An 18,828-nucleotide genomic window follows, 5' to 3' on the forward strand; every position below is an offset into this window, starting at 1 on the left:
TTAACTGTTTGGTAACTGCCCTGGGAAATAGGCTGAAGACGTGGAAGGGAGGACCGCTGGTTTTGAAGATGTCTGCAATGCTCCTAACGTGCCTTCTTTTTGATGATCTACACATGAGGACAAAAAAAGGTCATTTGCCTTCCCTTAACCTTTTATATGTACATTTAATCAAACCACAGTGAACAATCCATTTCGGAAATATCTTCTCACCTTGGTTATTGAATAGATTTTGGCTGAGCCCTCGTAAAGGAATGCTATCTTCCCTTTTCTTCAAATATTTGGATTCCAGCCCCAAATTTTCACCACTTAAAAAGAAAAAAGTAACTATTTTAAACATGACTGACTTTAGTAGTTAATTTTATATATACTATACATAAGATAACAAATATTTATAGCTTTATTCAAATTACATTCTTTATTGGTTTCTTTTTTTTTTTTTTTTTTATAGAGGCATGTTTTATTTATTTATTCATTTGTTCGTTTTTGTTTGTACATGCACTGGGTACAGTCAGAAGCACGGGAGGGTGAGAGAATTCACCAGAGCCAGAGTGGGGAGCAGAACAGGCAGAAGGACCGAAGTACACTGCTGAGGGGAGCAGCGGGCGGCAGGAGAGGTATGCACGCCATGTGGGACCCTCCTCCAGTGGCCGGGGAGCAGCCGGGGATCGAACCGGCGCCGCAGAGGCCAAGGGCAGCTTCGCAACCCAGTGCTCAACCGCTGCGCCACCGGGGAGGCCCGCTTTATTGGTTTCTAAGCAAATAATTTATACATACTTAAGCCAATATGCCCTTCCCAGTAAATTATAATTTAAAAAACCCTAAAAATTCTAAGAGTTGGGATAAGCAATGTGTGGGAAATGAAGATCATTATTAATAACTTCTATCTCATCCTGTTTAAAATGATTTCAACAAAAACTTCTCAAAATTTTGTAGTGCTTTAAAGTCATTTTTTTAAACACTAATAACTAGCTAACAAATAACAGCACCAGTTCTCAAAATTCTAATTTTATGGACATGATTATGCTTGATTTTTTTTTTTTAAGATTTATTATTTTTATTTATTTATACAAGCACTGGGTACAGTCAGAAGCGCAGGAGGGTGAGAGAATTCACCAGAGCCAGAGCGGGGAGCAGAGCAGGCAGAAGGACCGAAGTACACTGCTGAGGGGAACAGCGGGCCGCAGGAGAGGTCTGCGCGCCACATGGGACCCTCCTCCGGTGGCCGGGGAGCAGCCGGGGATCGAACTGGCACTGCAGAGGCTGCGGGCAGCTTCACAACCCAGCGCTCAACCGCTGCGCCACCGGGGAGGCCCCTTATGCTTGATTTTGTACCACAAATATGATCTTCATATTTTCTGTATGTATCAACGGAATTGCTCTTGGTATGTATGATATAGTTAAATATATAAACATACAGTGGTGTACCATTAATGTGAATTCCAGTTGCTCTGCCTCTTAAACTGTGAAGTTAAATATAACAAATAAGTACATCTTAAGACTTCAAGGAATTCTGACCTTTTATAAAAGGGAGGCTCACAAATATTAACTATCTTAAAATCCATCTTGGTCCCAGTTTTAGATGAGCCATTGAATTAAGGCCAGAGAGGTGGGGTAAGATTGCAATGTAAGCGATAACTGAGAAAAATGGAGTGCATCAAGACAAGTCATATATGAAAACAAAAATGCTGATCATTAGGAATTAGAAAGAGTTCTATCTACCAGCAACTTAAAATGTCAGATAAAGGAGTACACATCATAGAAAGTACCAGTAATTCTTGCTAAGATGACTCAAAATTGTAAACATTAAATTTTAGGTCAATAAGTACTTACTTCTCCTTATCAGTGGAACATGGCATACTAACAGCTGTTCCTGACTGAATATCGCCTACTGATGTATTTGGCTTCGTAAATTGCAAGTTAAACTGAACCTGTGAAGAGGGAAAACAGCTCATATAAACAAATTAGTGATAACATAGTTCTATATGGAGATATATGTGGCTACATTTGTTTTCTGATAAATCTAGACCACAGAAGTACAAGTTCAACTTATAATTCTTAACACAAACACATTTGAGAACATTTAATAAAAAGAAAACTATTTCTCCTTGCCAAAAAAGTTCCTGTCATCCAAGGAAGAATGTGAATCAACTACAAACATGCACTAGGGGACATTTTGGGGAAACATAGATGCTTGAAAATTGGACCATTTTTTGATGGTTCTACAACTCTGTATTGATTACAAGTTAAGTATTGAAAAGTAGAAACTTAATGATGGGAGAATTTTATGGAATTAAATCATGCCTTAGTAAAGTTTTAAATTAAAAAAAAAAAAGCACCCCAGAAAGTAAAAAGACAAAGTAGGGAAGGAAAAAATAAGTTAATCTATAACAAAGCTGTCTAGTGTCCAGAATATATAAAGAAAACATCATTTTATAAGGGTTAAGTATCCCAAACAAAAAAAAAATGATTAAAAGGAATGACCAAAAATTTTATAAGAGAAAACAAAAAAATACTAATTAGCAATCAGTCACCAGATAGCAAAAATGCTTTTGATTCAGTTACTTTTAAGAATTTATCATATGGGCCTCCCTGGTGGTGCAGCAGGTTGAGCGCTGTGCTGTGAAGCTGTCCACAGCCTCTGCAGTGAGAGTTCAATTCCTGGCTGGCCAGGGAGATGCCCACATGACGTGGCAGACCTCTCCTTTTGTGCCTGCTGCTCCCCTCAGCAGTGCTTTTGGTCCGTCTGCCTCTTCTTCTCCCCACTGTCTCCAGTGAATCCTTTCACCCTCCCGTGTCTCTGGCCTGTACCCCCGTTCTTGTATAAATAAATAAATCTTTAAAAAAAGGAAAATATTAAAAAAAAATTATCATCTAAATCTATTGTATAAGGCCACAAAGATAGTTGCTAAAGCATGAATACCTAGATTGAAAACAACCTAATCATTAACAGAGCACTAGTTTAATTAATCCCAGTATATTTATATACAGAAATACTTAGCAGTTATTTTAAAAAAACGAAAAACTTACATTCTGATATATGGAAATGGACCTACTCATAATAACTTTTTTTTTTAAGATTTATTTATTTACGCATATAAGAACTGGGGTATAGGCCAGAGGTATGAGGTGTGAGAGGATTCACCAGAGACAGAGTGGGGAACAGAACAGGCAGATTGACTGAAATACACTGCTGAGAGGAGCTGCGGGCAAGTCAGGAGAAGTCCACTGCGCCATGTGAGTAGCTCCCTGGCCAGGGATCAAATCATGCTCCAGTGGCTGCAGATGGCTTCATAGTTTGCATTTTAACCCCTTGCGCCACCACAGAGGCCCCCTCATAATAATATTAAATGAAAAAAGCAAGGCATAGAACAGTGGGCATGTATTATTTATGCTTCTTTTTTTTTTTTTTTAAAGATTTTATTTATTTTGTGTAGAAGAACTGGTGTCTAGGCCAGCGCTATGGAGCTATTGGCAGCCACTGCAGCAGGTGTTCAATCTCTAGCCAGGGAGCTGACCCACATGGCACAGCAGACCTCTACTGTCTCGCCTGGGACAGCCCAAAACTAATTTGACAGAGTTCGTAACAGCAGTTTTAAAGTCCTCAGTTCTGTATTTTGTAAAATATAGTCTTTTCAAAGCATTTGTCTCCATGATACAGGAAAAAAATCAATTTGTGTATCTGAAGTTTGGAATGGAAAAAAAAAAATCATTAGCTGGGTTGAGTGGATCAAATTCTGAAAATAAAATTTTAACACATCTGAGAAGAATGTATAAACCTAAAGCAGTAGCAATAATGATGATGTTTAGGAACTCAGGATAACAGAAAAAAGTTTTAGCAAATTAATCAAGGATTGGAAGGATGACTAAGCATATGCAATTTGAGAAAATGTTGCCAAAACTTCAGAATTTGCTATCAGTCTCTCCAACCAGGCCTTTAAATCTTGGCAATGTAATCCAGAACTGTCACTACAGCTAAGAAACTATCAGTATGAAAGTGGTGATCCTAGTTAAGTTTGATAATTGTAGGAGATATAATAATGAATAAAAAAGGAAGAGCATGAATAGGAACAAATAAAGTTTAAGTAAACTGATGTCCAGATTTTTACATAGTGATTTAGATTTATCACATACTGCATATAGTATTTTCCTTAAGAATATATACCAAATATTCAGTAATATATAATCTATTAATTAACAACTGAACTAAAAATAAATGAATTTTAAGAAACACATACAACTTTTAAAAAAATTATCATTTAACTTGGATACCTTTGGTCCTGAAATTGGATGGATGGTGTTTTTGGCAGATAGAGGATGAGGAAAGGAATTTTGGAATGCAAATGCAGATGAGACAGGATAACCAACCCCACAAGTAGGGTAAACCAGTCTACCATCAACCTAAAATTAAAACACAAAAATGGTTAAGGATGAGAAATTAGTGCTAAACAGCAGTGGCTGACCTAGGAGAGATTAACATCGGTTATAAAAATTTATAGTTAAGACCACTATCAGAGGCCAATTTTGTTTCTCATAACAACAAAAAACTTGGCCTAGAAGGCTTTTCAGATTGTCTGTGCAAGCTCAGACAAACAAACCACTGGACCTGCCTTGGAATTTGAATTAAAACAAAGATCTCTCAATCGTGTCAGTACCTTGTTGGCCTCTCATTCCTGAAAAGGGTGGAAGAGGCAGGTGGAGTCACAGATCAATCAAAAACAAAACAAAAATTATTTTCTGCCAGATTGTCTGAATAAAAACAAGATCAGTGTTCTTCAGTGGACTGAGACAATAATTTGCATGATTACTAGTTTTCCATATAGTAACACCACAATTAACCAAGGTCAGGAGAACAGTTAACTTTTATAAGCAGGTAGTAGAAACACAAACCTTAAAAAGCAATTATGTTTATCAGTGGCTTTATGGCAAAAATACCTTTCACACATTTATCATCAATCAAGGTTAAGCCTGTCAAGTGTTTTCAAGTTTGCAAACACTTCTTTTCACACTTCTGTGCAATTCAGCAGAAATTCTTTCCCTTCTATAAACACCAAGTACTGTCTGATTTACCAGGCGTAAACTAAAAATTCAATTGGGCACTTGACTTTTAAACCCTCTGCCAATGGACTCCAGAAACATGAGTATATATGGTGGGTCAATAACCACCAGAAACATGGGTATATATGTTGGGTTTGTATTTCCTCTTGCAATGAGGGAAGCTGAACACCACATGAAATCATGAGGTATTTTAGTAAGAGGTATTAAAAGGGACTAGTTTATTGGACTTAGGCATGGGTTAGAGGATTTAAGGGACAGTTTAGGAAAGCTGGGCTTTGCTATGAATCAGATGCCATCAAGAAATAAGGTAAGTGTATGATGAACATCTGAATATATCTCATCTATGAAGGCAGGAGGAACGTATTAAGGCCAAAACTAATTGGTAATGAAGCAGCAGTCAATTATGTTGGCCAGAATAAGAGGATATTTGCCCATTTTTGTGGTTTGTGGCAATGCTCATATTTCTGTGTGTTCAGACTTGATTATTAGAGTGGTCTTTTTCAGTCTTGATCCATCATGTCAGCCACATCTGATACCGACATTCTGTGAAATGCTTTGTTCCTGTCACACCTAGGCCCATCTCATGGTACCAAGTCAGCTGCCAAGCACACGGAGCTACTTTTTTTTCCCTTGCATCTTATTTCCTATAAGGAAAAAGGAAGAGACCTGATGCTGGGAGCTAGAAAGGTTACAAACCAGTTTTTCCTAGAATCTAGAACTGACAATTCTGGCAAGAAAGCTTTTCTCTTTTTTCTTTTTTTGAAAGAATTCCATTTAGGTGCCTCCATTAGAGTTCCAAATTTGAGTCCAAGCCCTCTTCTCCCTTCTCAAGGCCTTCCAGATACTTGTACATGTACACACATCTGTCTGTGCATGAGTGTATGCATGTGTCTGGAAGTTTTTCAGCACATTCGGCATTATTTTAGTTAATACTGATTTTTATATCCACTAAAATCTTACAAAGAAATGTGCCCTTAACAGACAGCCTCTTTAAGAGCAAGTATAACTTTATGTCTCACTTCCAAGTACAACTTAAACTACCTGAGTGCAGTTAATGGTAGGACTCCAACCACACCAGTACCAGCACCTGTCGTGGAGACTTTCTAACAATCTGGGATTATTTTTTGTCTGAGGAAATTTACTAAGAGTAGTCACATGTTAATTTGAATCTTACCACATTAGTGTTAGGAGAAATTCCACTTCTGATTATGTTGCTACTAGTATGTACAGGTGGAGTGGCAGAAGATCCCAATACATCTTGCTTTCTCACTAGTTGATTTTCATTTAGTTCTTTATTTAACCATGTGATTACTTAAATATAAAGAACAAGAAAGAAGGTAAATTTTTTATTAAACTTTTTAATTTTGTAATCATTTTAAACATTTAAAACCAATAGTGCAATTTTTAGGTTTTTAAAACTACCTTATGTCACATGAAAATATAGGTTCATTCAAATTTTGTCATTATTGTTTCTAATCTTAGCAACTGCCATACAGAACTCCTTTTTCTAATACTATCAGAAACATATTTGTGCTAGTCAACAATCTCTTTAAAGGTTTTTTCCCTCTACAATGATACCTTACAGTTTATTTGAAATTCACACTCATATCTGAATACCAATACTAGACACAGAAAATATTAGTTACAGGATTACTCTTCTATTTCAGTTCCAAATAATTCATATTATTACTATCAGGTAAACAGAGAAATTAAAAATGAAAGAAAAATTTAAAAAATATAGTGAAAACTTTTTATACTTTTAATTTTGGGTTATTGATACATGTGATATGGTTTTCTTCATAATGATGATGTTTTATTTATTTAATTTTATTTTAAGATTTATTGATTTATTTATACAAGCACTGAGTACAGTCAGAAGTGCAGGAAGGTGAGAGAATTCACCAGAGCCAGAGCGGGGAGCAGAACAGGCAGAATGACGAAGTACACTGCTGAGGAGAGCAGAGGGCGCAGCAGGAGAGGTCTGCGTGCTAAGTGGGACTCTCGCCGGTGGCCGAGGATCAAACCAGCGCTGCAGAGGCTGCGGGCAGCTTTGCAGCCCAGTGCTCAACCGCTGCGCCACAGGGGAGGCCCATGATGATGTTTTATAAGGTAGATAATAATTTACTAAAGCAAAACCATTAAAACAGTATATTTCAAGCAGAATTATCTGCATATAGCAATATATGAATTCAAATAAAATTTTCAGCTTAAGAATAAAAGTACTTCATTTAAATAAAAGATAAGATACTTACACTTTTCATTATTTTTTAGAAGCTGTTTGCTTTCTTCAAGTTTTTGAACTGTAGCTTCTAACTGTTCTTGTAATTTGCATACCTGAAATGTCAATCCACACAGTAATTATAATAAAGGCAAAAATAAAAACTGAAGAAATAGCTTACTATTAATAGCTGATTATCTTAATAATTATTAAAGAATAAAGGATATTATTAGCTCACCCACATAATAAAATGTGTGTAGACCTACACTATATATACTCAACTTATTTGAGTCATAATTTTACAAATAAAAATAGGTTATCTTTTGAATCTAATCACGTTCTTTTGAAAAACAAAAATCAATGAGGAAATTTGTTATTATCTTGGAAACAATCTCACACAAACAAACAAAAAATTACCTCCTGCTCTTTAATTCGGAGCGACTGTCCAACATCTTGTAATTCTTTTTGTTCCTTTTGTAATTTTTCTTCCTTCTCAGCCAAGAGTTTTTCTTGTTGAATAGTAACTGTATTTTTTAATTTTAATTTACCCATTAAAGTTTTCAGATCCCCTTGTAACTTCTTGATAATTTCATTTGCCTGTAAAAGAGCTTCATATGTGTATCTTCACAAACTCTAATCAAATGTTTACTTTCTATTAAGTTTTTAAAAACAAACCTTAAGAAGTTCTGTTGACAATGATTTTATTGTGGCTTCAAGTTTTCCCAGTTGTACCTGATTTTTCTCACCATTTTCTTCTAAAGCCACCTGGTATATAGTTTTTAAAAAATGAACAATTAGAGAATTTATGTTTGTTTAGGAAAAAAAACATTGTTTATAAATGTGATCATCAATTTGTTTAGAAAATTTTAAAGCAGACCTTTTGTTCCTGGATTGTATCAAATGCTTCTTTTGTTCTTAAAACAAGCTGGTCCTTATCCTTGATTTCCTGTTCTAAAACAGCCACTTTTGTTTGTAGCTGATTAATATGCTTTTCTTTTTCATGGCATTCAGCGTCTAGGGTGGAATTCTCTCTTCGCAAAGAGAGGACTTCTTGCTTAGTTCGCTGGAGCTCCTAAAGGAGGGAGGAAAATGATACACCATGAAAAAGGGAATTAGTTTAGTTTGATTATTTATAATTAAGATGTTTAAAATATAAAAGCTCTTTTAAATAATTTTAAAATTCTAGTACTGACTTTTTTAAATGTTTATGAAAGTCTCTAGAAGTATATAAACCTTGTAGATTTGGAATATAATTGTAAATACACTAAATCTAATTCAATCATTCTAAGAAAAATTAAAACAATCCTGATTTATGAATAAGTTACAATAACTTTTAAAACTAGCAACATAATTTTCCAATGTCATGAAATTTACATTTTAAAATGTCACTTAATATGTAATAAATGCTCATTATATAAAAGAATTACAAAATATATAAAAATAGGTTAAAAGCCCTATCATCTAAATAGAGCTTCTCAGCTAGTTTGCATGGTGAAATCACCTGAGTGGCTTTCACAACTACTGATGCCTGGTACTATGGCCCCAAATTCTGATTTAGTGAGACCTATGGACTGTGCTGTCGGACATTTATGAGTCTTCAACTGGTTCTAAGAGTAGCCAAGGGTGAGAGTCATGCTCCAGAGTTGACATTTTTTCCCCTATGTCACCTATGTAGAGATTTATTTTTTTAAAGAGCCCACATTGTGCAGTTTTTAATCTACCTTATTCATATATAGTGCAAGTATCTTCCCAACTCAACATATATGTAAATATTTTTGGATTCCTTTTTGGTGCGTTCTTTAAAGCAAAATCAAGACAACAATAATTGTTAATTAAAACTAAACTTAAAAAAATCTAGACTATATTATTTCCCAACCAGCTAATACTAACTCAAATGACACCAATACACAAAAATTGAGTGTACGGTATTACTAGATAATTTTCATTTTTAACAAAAACTTTACAGAATAATTTTATAATTATGCCAAAATGGTTTTAGAAGTAAAGACTTTGGTATTAGACAAACTCAAATACAAATCCCTGCTCCTCTTTGCGGTCTTGGGAATTAACTTACCTAAATTTAAGTTCCCTCATTTGCCTAACAGAAGAGATAAACACTTTACAAAATATTTCATTTAATCTTCACAAAAACCCTTATGTAAATTGCTTAGCATATTGTGTGGCATATAACATTCAATAAATAGTAGCAATTACTATTTCTAGAGCACTAGTGCCTAAAAGGCATAATTTAATGTAATTAGAAGAAATTAGCATAATTAGAACACAATTAGAATATGTAAAAATCAACATCATGAAGCAGTCTTTACACATGGAACAGTTTCAGGACTAAGAACTCAGACAGCACTATTATGAAATATTTAAACTATACAATGAAAATATTTAAACTACACTATGAAAAATGAAGTGTTTTACAAACTGGTGTGAAAGGCGAAGAGGAGCAACAAGTGAAGGCAACTATTATTTGGCAGAGGGACACCACCTACACAAATAATAAAGTAATGAAATGAAAATGTTCTTTCAAATGTAGAGGGGAAGGGATGTGTGAATCAAATACAATATTCAATACCTCTTCAACACCAGACAGTTTTGCTTTCAGTTCTCTGATGGTGGAGTCTCCTTTGTATTTCCTCTCAGTTAGGTCTTTATTAGCAGTTTCTAACTCAGACAATCTGTTTTGTAGCTGCTGGATATTTCGTTGATGGAGTGTTTCTAAATCTTTTTTCTGTTGTTCATGCTGTTGCTGGTGTTGGACCTGTGCCTATATATATTAAAAATTTAGTAGGAAAATTTAAAGAGAAAAATTCAAAATATGGAAAAGATGAAGAAAAAAATAATCTTTATTACTTGTCCTTAATATTAATTATTAGATATTCCTGTTTTGAAGAGGGTCACGTCAATTATGAAAGGAAAAAGTAAGATCAATAAAGGCAAATTTACCACTATGATCATGTTCATAATATCTACTTCTAAACCTACATATGTTTAGAAGTAATAGTCTCTTAAGGGAAGAATGATATATGATTAAGTAAAAAATGACATAAAATATATATGGGTTCATACTATATGAACCTATTTGTGCAAAATGAAAGAGTGGCTATCTAAGGGAACTTTCAGTATTTGTTTGAAACACCATTATATACTTTCAGTTTTTTACAATCAGTGTACATATTTTAGACAGAAAAAAAAAAATCTGGACTTACAAAACCAGTAAGGTATTGTCCATTAGTTTAGTGTTATAGCTTGTATATTTGGAACATACAAATAATACTGTATGTTTCTATTTAGATGAAGTTCCAGAACAAGCAAATTAATCAATGATGACAGAAGCCAGAAGATCGATAACCTCTTATAAGATGTATGATGTAGACTGGTAAGACACACAAGACAACCTAAGAGGGTGGTATAATTTCTGAATTTTAATTTGATAGTTAATATTAAAGAAGCTTTGATATAAAAGTAAAGAAACCCACCCTACAAAGCAGTTGAAAATGATAGTCACTCAGAAAAAGCAAGAAAAAATACTAAGAAATAATCCTGAAGAAATGAAAATAACCAGTCAGGCTCTGGCGAATTCTCTCACCGCCCCACGCTTCTGACTGTACCCAGTGCTTGTATACATAAATAAATAAATCTTAAAAAAAAAAAAAAGAAAATAGCCAGTCATATTAAAAAACACTTATCTTCACTAAAAAGCTAAGGAATAAATTAAATCCAATTCTCCCTTAACACCTCACAAGTAGCAAATAGTAAAAGGTTAGCAACAATATACAGATTCCACTTCATACAGTCTCTTTGGGTGGCAAATTTACAATATCCATCAGTAATTTATATGGGTATATTGCAATCTTACTTCTAGGAAGAGAGACTGCTCATTGCTCTACTGTCCGCAGTAACCAAAATTTTGAGGCATTTAAATGTCCATGAATTGGGTAAGTAGTTAAATAACTTATATCCAAATAATGAATTCTATGCCATCATTAAAAAAACTGGCAAAAGAATGTTATTTGTCGTCATGTTAGGGCTAAAAAAAGTTACAATCAATATATATAGTAGGCCCTCATCAGCATATAGTGAAATACAAGACCTCAATAACATAAAATATGAAACCCACTACGTGTAAGCATATATGTGTAATTATGTATAATTCACACCTCAAATTATAAATGCAAATGCTATAAATAATATATTATTTACATAGAGAAAAATCTATATATAGAAAAAACATCAAAATGTGTATTGGTTATTGATGGGTAGTAAAACTTTAAAGGACAGTTTTTTAATTTTATACACTTCTGTAACATTTGAAAATTTTAAAGCAAATAGTGGATCATCGGAAAAGCCATGACATATTTTTCCTGTTTTTCAAGCAAAAATGCGTATGACTTTTCCGACCACCTTATATTACTTTTACAATTAATAAAATATCTAAATGCAGTAACAATATAGTTTTCCAGCTTCTTCTAATGCTCATACCTGCAAAGCTTTTTCCTTCTCACTTGTCAGTTCCTGAGAATGCTTACTGGACAATGCTGCTGTGTGTGCTGCCCATTCATTCCGCAGCTTATCTAATTCTTGGATTTTTTCTGATAATGTCTGTATTAGAATTCAATACAAAATATTAAGACAGTCTCTTGAATATGTAATTAGAGTAGAACACAGCAATATTTAAGAAAATGGAATCACAGTTTTACAAGATATAGTCAAAGCTTTTCCTTCAGATTTTTTTGTAGTTGAGGAAATTTGATTAAAATAAAAGTAACTTTTATTGCCAATAGGTCAAGCTTAACTACCTTTATTTAACCTTTTACCTAAATCTGGCTCTTTAGCAACTTGGACATTAAGAAGTAGAACAATCCAGGGTGGTATAAATCAGTTATGGAGTAGTTCACTTATACACATAAAATCTAGTAACACACGTTCCCAAGATGGGCCACGTAATGCCCGAGTATTTATTGCCTTAAGTAATGCAATTTATCAGATACCTTGATCCTTAATTTCAAGGACTAGGGGCAAGAGGGTTATAGCTATGACCAAAATGATGATTAAGCCTAAGAGAGGAATTAATTCTAAACATAACCTAAGGAAGCAATAGGTATTAAAAGATGAAAAGCCATTTTTGACAAGAGAAATAAGGTGAATAAAAGAAGAAAGAACTAACTTGTGACAGATACTATATCTTATTTACTGAAGAATTGGCAGGAACATGTCATACACTGGATAACTGAATTGTTTGGATGGAATAAAATACCTAGGCAAGAGGCAGATTAAAATAATTATCTGGTAGAGCAAGGGAAAAGGAATTCAATGGCAGTATGCTTGAAAAAAAGAAAACATAAAAGCTTGAATTTGATTCAAGAAGCAGTTCAGAGCCAAAGTTTGGATGACTTACAAAGACATTCAATGAATTATGAATTACCTTTTGTGTGAAATTCAGTTGCCTAGTAACATCATCCAGAGATTGCGTCAATGATAATTTTTCTTCCTATTTATAAAAATAATAAAATTATGATGTTTATAATTTAAACATCTGTAGCTATGCTACTCAAAGTGTAGCAAAGTATGACATCAGCATCACCCTGGAAGTTGTTAGAAATGCAGAATATCAGATTCTACCTCAGGTCTTCTGAGTAAGAATCTGCACTAACAATATTCCTAAAAGATTTGTGTACCATTAAATTTTGAGATACACTGATCTCAATGCACTGATACATTTGACTAAAAAGATTTTGAAAACTCTTACAGGGCATCCCAATGTTGTTTCCTTGTTTTCTATGCCTCTTATAGTTAGCATTTTGTAATTTTCAAGACATTTTCACTTATTTTATCTCACTTCAGATAGGAAAGAGATATTTATTTCCACTCATTTCTACCAACTGATTAAACCATGACTCCAAGAGTTTAGGAGACCTGGCCAAGGTCACAGAAAAATAGAAAAACCCCCCAGACTTAAGTTTCTCAATTCCTAGTCCAGTTCTATCCTCACTGTACCTTAATTAAATAAAAATCATTTAATGCACACAATTGTCATTAAAATTTGTGAATGTATTTATAAAAACTTAGAAGACAAAAAACCCTTGATACTTATTTAAAAATAAATAAAATTTAAATCTTACCTTGCTACATTTTAAACAGCCTGCTAGAAATTTCTTTATTTCCACATCATTTCCAGGTAAAAGTTTTAGTGAGAGGTGTGTAAGATGCTTAAAAGGATTCGTCTCTACCACATTTAAAAAAGCTGGTGAGTTATCCAAAACGGTTGCTGGAGACACTAATTGTAGCAAAAATCTTTGGAAAGAAAGTATCACGTTTTAATACATTTATGATAGTGAAACTCTCCCATTGAACACTGAGCCCCTTTACTTAGAAGTATCAACAAAGATGGCAAGTTGGCATCCCAGAGGTCAACATAAAAAGAGTCTTGATGGCAAAACAGGATAAACTAACGTAAATGATAAAATGGATAAATTGGGCAGGAAAAAAATTAAAAGGACCAATTGGAACACAGAAAATAATCCCCATGAGTCATGTGAGACAAATAAAAGAAAGCAAAAAAAACTGAAAGCAAAAACAAACCAAAAACTGAAGCCATGAAAGTAACTGGAGTAACAACTGTCATTCCAAAAATACATAATATAAAAGTTAGAATTGGACCTTCTTGGTGGCGCAAGGGGTTAAGCACCACACTATGAAGCAATCCACAGCCTCTGTAGCATGAGTTCAATACCCAACCAGCCAGGGAGCAACCTACATGGTGGGGCAGACCTCTCCTGTCTCGCCCGCAGCTCCCCTCAGCAGTGTATTTCAGTCACTGCCTGTTCTATTCCCCACTCTGTCTCTGGTGAATCCTCTCCCCCCTCACATCTCTGGCCTGTACCCCAATTTTTGTATGCATAAATAAATCTTTAAAAAATAAATAACAAAAAATAAAAGTTAGAATTTTAAAAAGTTAGCACTTATCCTTTTTTGTATGAATTTTCAGGGTAATAAAACAGCCCTAATTGATGAAAGTTCTTCTCTATAGAAGAATTATACCTAATAAAGAATAACAGAAAAATGCACAATTTTTTAATTCCTAATGAAATCATTGATTCAAACAACAATCATTAATTGATACAACCAACAGATAAAAGATTGATGAATTTTACAATGAAGGATCAGGCACTAGGACCACAAGAAAATAAATACACACACACACACACACAATATTTTCTTCTGTTTTAACAAGTTAATTATAAGAAGATTTCATGCTTTTTTTTTTTAACAATTTTTTTTTTAAAGATTTATTTATGAACACAAGAGCTGGGTACAGGCCAGAGATACAGGAGGTGAGAGGATTCAGCAGAGACAGAGCGAGGAACAGAAGAGGCAGATCAACTGAAGTACACTGCTGAGGGGAGCAGCAGGCGAGTCAGGAGAGGTCTGCTGCACCATGTGGGTTGCTCCCTGGTTGGCCGGGGATGGAACTTGTACTGCAGAGGCTGCGGATTGCTTCATAGTGCGGTGCTTAACCCCTTGCACCACCAGGGAGGCCCCTTTTTTCATGCTGTTTTCGAGTAACTTGTGAAAAGTCTTTGTCAAGATATTAAAAAAATTAAGGTCTAATGTATTTCTGATTTTAATCATGATTTCTTAAAATGTGAGATTTAACAGAGCCCTAATTCCAATTTCTGAAGTAGACAAGGGTACTTACAGAAAATATGTTCCCGTCAAGTTGTCTATCAAAGAGTTTGTCTTTAGAAATGTTTAAAGATACAGAGTTCTCATGAGACTTACCTTGGAATTTCTTTGGCTTGTTCTTGAGTACACTGCTGAAGGAGATCAATAAATTTCTGGGGGAAAGCTAAGAAGTCTACAAGAAGACCTTGCTGGAATTTTAAACTACATGGAAGACAGGGGAAAAAAATTTTTTTTAAAATGTAGTTAGTATCTTCAATTATAATTAATCCCTGAAAATCTTTTTTTTTAATTTACTGAATACCCACTATAATCAAGAACTAAGTAAGGAGCTTTGATTTTTATAGCATTTATTCAAAGGTAAGGGGGAAAAGTCAATAAATTAAGTTAAAGCTCAAAATTTCTGACTTGTGTTAAGCAAAAACCTGGTAATGCATGAATGCTTCAAAACGTCCTGAGTAGTTATAGGATAGTGTTCCCAAAAATACTTAAATGTTCCCATTAGGTATGTGTGTCAAAGAGAACAGTACCATATATTCATAAAATCTAGAAAGTTACTTATTCCTAGATTAAAGATAATAGAAAAAAATTAGTTACCTCTGAAAGTCTTCCTCAGATATAACAAGGTTATACAGAAAAAATGGGTCAGTATCATCAGTCAGACGAATAATTAGATCCTAAAAGAAAGACAGTTATTTTTTTTCCAATACATCTGGCTTTTAGAGTAATTTCTTCCTTCCTGCAAGTGACATTTTCCAACAACATCAATGAATCACCATTATCCTTCAGATGGCTTTGTTTTTTGATGTTGCTGGGTTTCCATTTGTCCTGGAAACCTAGAATATTAAATCAGGATAAATATTCTGCTCCTTGAGAGCTGCATTGGGGGGGTATCTATAAAAATTAATTCAATTTCAAAAGATGAAAGTTTAGTAATATCATCCTACCAGTGGCTTCGGAATATTTAGACCTCGTCTTCATTGCACTAAGATACTAGGACAAAAATATTCTTCACCACTGACCATATTCAATTATATTTTCAGTTTCCTTCAAGTAACTGTCTGGCATTTTAAAAGTGGCTAATACGCCAACAGAAACAATCAACCATCCACCCCAGGAGAAAAAGGAACATTTGGCTCTCGGGCAGAGGACGGGTATCAGATGTCATGTTGCCAAGGCTTCTTCGCAAGGACCTATTTTCTGCTATTCCAAGTGGCCTCTGAAATGGAACCCCATCTGTTTTCAGTTTCAAATGAATTAGGTACTTTTCATAAAGACCACTTTACTGGAAAATTTAAAATGTGGCAGATCATGACTGTAGGTAAAGCAGACAAAAAAGCCCACAGATGTGGGTGTTCTTCAGAAAACCTTGGTGGGTGTAAGGAAAACAGGTACAGACCTATGACGGGGGACTAATAAAGAAGAATACATTTGCATTTTGAAATAAAATTTACTTGTGGCTACTGAGGAACTGCTAGGATCCTAGAAAAACTTCCATCATTTATGATTAGAGCTATATATAAACTATACAGCAGGCATAAGGAATAACAGGTAAAAAGTATAATATATAATCTCTATCCCGGAAAATGAACAATCTGGATATTTGCAGTGTTTCAGAATGCCTGCTTTTAAAGCAGCTTCTATTTAAGTACTTCTTGAAATCCACCCAAAGTTCTAAAAGCCAAAAAAATCTGGAGCTGATACTAGCAGGTCCTTGAATATGTTTATGAACAGCTTTGACAGAAAAAATAGATGCTGTAGTTCTTATCCCTCTATTTTGTATTCACCTCTGTTAATAACCCATACTTATGAAAATCATATAGAACAAATGTTTTAAATGTCTCCCTTCAAAAGGCAAAGCAAAAAGATTCAAGAATATCTCCATGCAGTGCTCCCACCCATTCTTGTCTCACGTTGCCACCATGAAATGTCAATTCTGTAGAATAGGAATATATATTTTAGCAACTTATATATGCGTTGGATAGACCTAAAAAAACTGTTCTCCCAATCGCTAATTCATCCTATATATTTTTGAAATATATGGTATAATAATCTCAGCAGATTCATCATTGTAAGTTTGCAAATTACATAATGGCCCAAAATGGAAAAGCAAGATGGGTGTAATAAAAGGTATTACATTCTTAAAAATGAAAAAGTTATGCCCAACATATAGAAATTATCAAAGGTCAAAAAAGAAATAAATACCAACCTTTCTGTGAACTGGACTTGAAACTGATTGTAGTTCAATGCTCACTCTAACACTTACTCTCCTGTATAAAAAGATATGCCCAACTATCAGAAATGTTCACATAAAAAGAGTTATCACTGTCATCGGTATTAACTAAAGTTTCCTATCTTAAGCCACAAGATCTTCCACAGGTATCACCCCAAACATGAGCAGATATCTAGAGAGCACACTGGTTTGCTATAAAATGGGTTTGTTGTAAGGATTAAATGAGATATATGATGTGGAATGCCTAGTACTAGCCTGGTATAAATGTTACTGCCCTGATTCTAAAATAGCATCTACTGAAAGACAAACTGTAAATCTAAATAACAACTTTGCAAATTAAAAATTACCATTTCAAATGATCATTTTGATTTGAATGTTTAGAAACCAGGAAATAATATTCCCTATCCTTATGCATAGACAATTTTTTTTCAGATCCATAAACTTCATCTGTTCAATATAACCACAAAAATAATGCCAACAAATTTATCATCTATTTCAGAGTAACTCTAAATCCTAAAAGGAGAAACCATGACTTTCCACATTCTATACTGCATCTTAGAGAATCCGGTTATCAGAGAGAGGTATGTAAATTAAGGTGCCCATAAACACTATTAATAAATTGGACAAAAATGTTTAAATAATATAGGAATAAAGGTCAAAATCAGTTTTTTAAAAAAATTTCTGCCCAAGTGGTTCTCAAATGATTTTATTAGATGTGTTATTACCTGATGTGCAGGGAAAGAAAAAATAGAATTTGTTCAATTTTAAGTTATCCCTCTGAAAATGTGTTTTAAACCTTTCCTACATTCTACAACTTATAGAGTTAAAAGTGTAAACACAGTAAGTAAATGTTAATGGAAAACTCAGTAGTAGTTGAATAAAGGTAAATTGAAATATCTAGACTTCATACCTATAATTTTATATTAATCTAAAATGTGTCAGTTTAAATTTCTTATTGAACATATGATAATGGATGTTAAATCAGTTTGTATAATGCCACAACCTGTACCAGTTATCTGAAAAAAGACAAGCAGTGCTGATGAATAACACAAAGAGAGGAAGAATTATCTTTAAAATGAGAATGTTTTATTTCTATTTTTCTAATAGTAGAGCAATATGTGTGAGACAGATTAGAGTTTTACTCCAAATTCACTTAAATTAAGCATATTTAGGAGGCAAAACTTTCCATTTGTAATATAAGAGGACTAAGTTAGGTTTGTGAGGACCTTTTTCTGCTCAACAATCTCTTTATTTTTGGTTTTTATCTTTGGATGATTTCAAGTACATGATTTCCATAATGGCGTGACATTAAAGTTGATAAGTAACTTTGATTAGTAATTTATAGTTTTAAAAAAGTCCTATCATACTTAATAAATTTGTAAAAAAAATTCAAGAAGTATCTATTTAATAAGTTTTTTATGATACTTGAAGAGTTATATTAACATAAATTTCCAATCATATTAATAATATTGTTGCATATATTCTATGTGTCTGTACACATTAGATGTTCAGAAGAAAAAAAAAATACTCCCCATGTTTACTTCAAAAGCCCTGTGTAAAAATATCCTATAAAAAGATAAGAGTCTTCAGAGTATATGGTATCTGAAATCTTATTTTTTCTGTTGTA

General features: G+C 33.8%; 1 protein-coding gene across 3 annotated transcripts in view; it reads right to left on the bottom strand.

The window, feature by feature from the left end:
* Nucleotides 1-18,828, bottom strand: part of SASS6 (SAS-6 centriolar assembly protein) — a gene marked incomplete at both ends in the record, with an annotated part of 22,140 nt that continues 3,312 nt past the window's right edge. For 2 of the 3 annotated variants that reach the window (XM_084242970.1, XM_084242968.1), the window contains 16 exons: nt 1-107; nt 211-305; nt 1,831-1,928; nt 4,270-4,398; nt 6,230-6,366; nt 7,308-7,389; nt 7,691-7,870; nt 7,949-8,038; nt 8,151-8,345; nt 9,861-10,052; nt 11,768-11,887; nt 12,711-12,776; nt 13,408-13,579; nt 15,068-15,172; nt 15,566-15,645; nt 17,178-17,238. In XM_084242970.1, coding sequence (XP_084099096.1) covers nt 1-107; nt 211-305; nt 1,831-1,928; nt 4,270-4,398; nt 6,230-6,366; nt 7,308-7,389; nt 7,691-7,870; nt 7,949-8,038; nt 8,151-8,345; nt 9,861-10,052; nt 11,768-11,887; nt 12,711-12,776; nt 13,408-13,579; nt 15,068-15,172; nt 15,566-15,645; nt 17,178-17,238 — 1,909 coding nt within the window. The remainder of the gene's footprint in view (nt 108-210; nt 306-1,830; nt 1,929-4,269; nt 4,399-6,229; nt 6,367-7,307; nt 7,390-7,690; nt 7,871-7,948; nt 8,039-8,150; nt 8,346-9,860; nt 10,053-11,767; nt 11,888-12,710; nt 12,777-13,407; nt 13,580-15,067; nt 15,173-15,565; nt 15,646-17,177; nt 17,239-18,828) is intronic. The other variant, XM_084242969.1, reaches the window with a different exon arrangement.

Source organism: Talpa europaea, assembly GCF_964194135.1.
Source record: "Talpa europaea genome assembly, chromosome: 9".
NCBI classification, from domain to species: domain Eukaryota; kingdom Metazoa; phylum Chordata; class Mammalia; order Eulipotyphla; family Talpidae; genus Talpa; species Talpa europaea.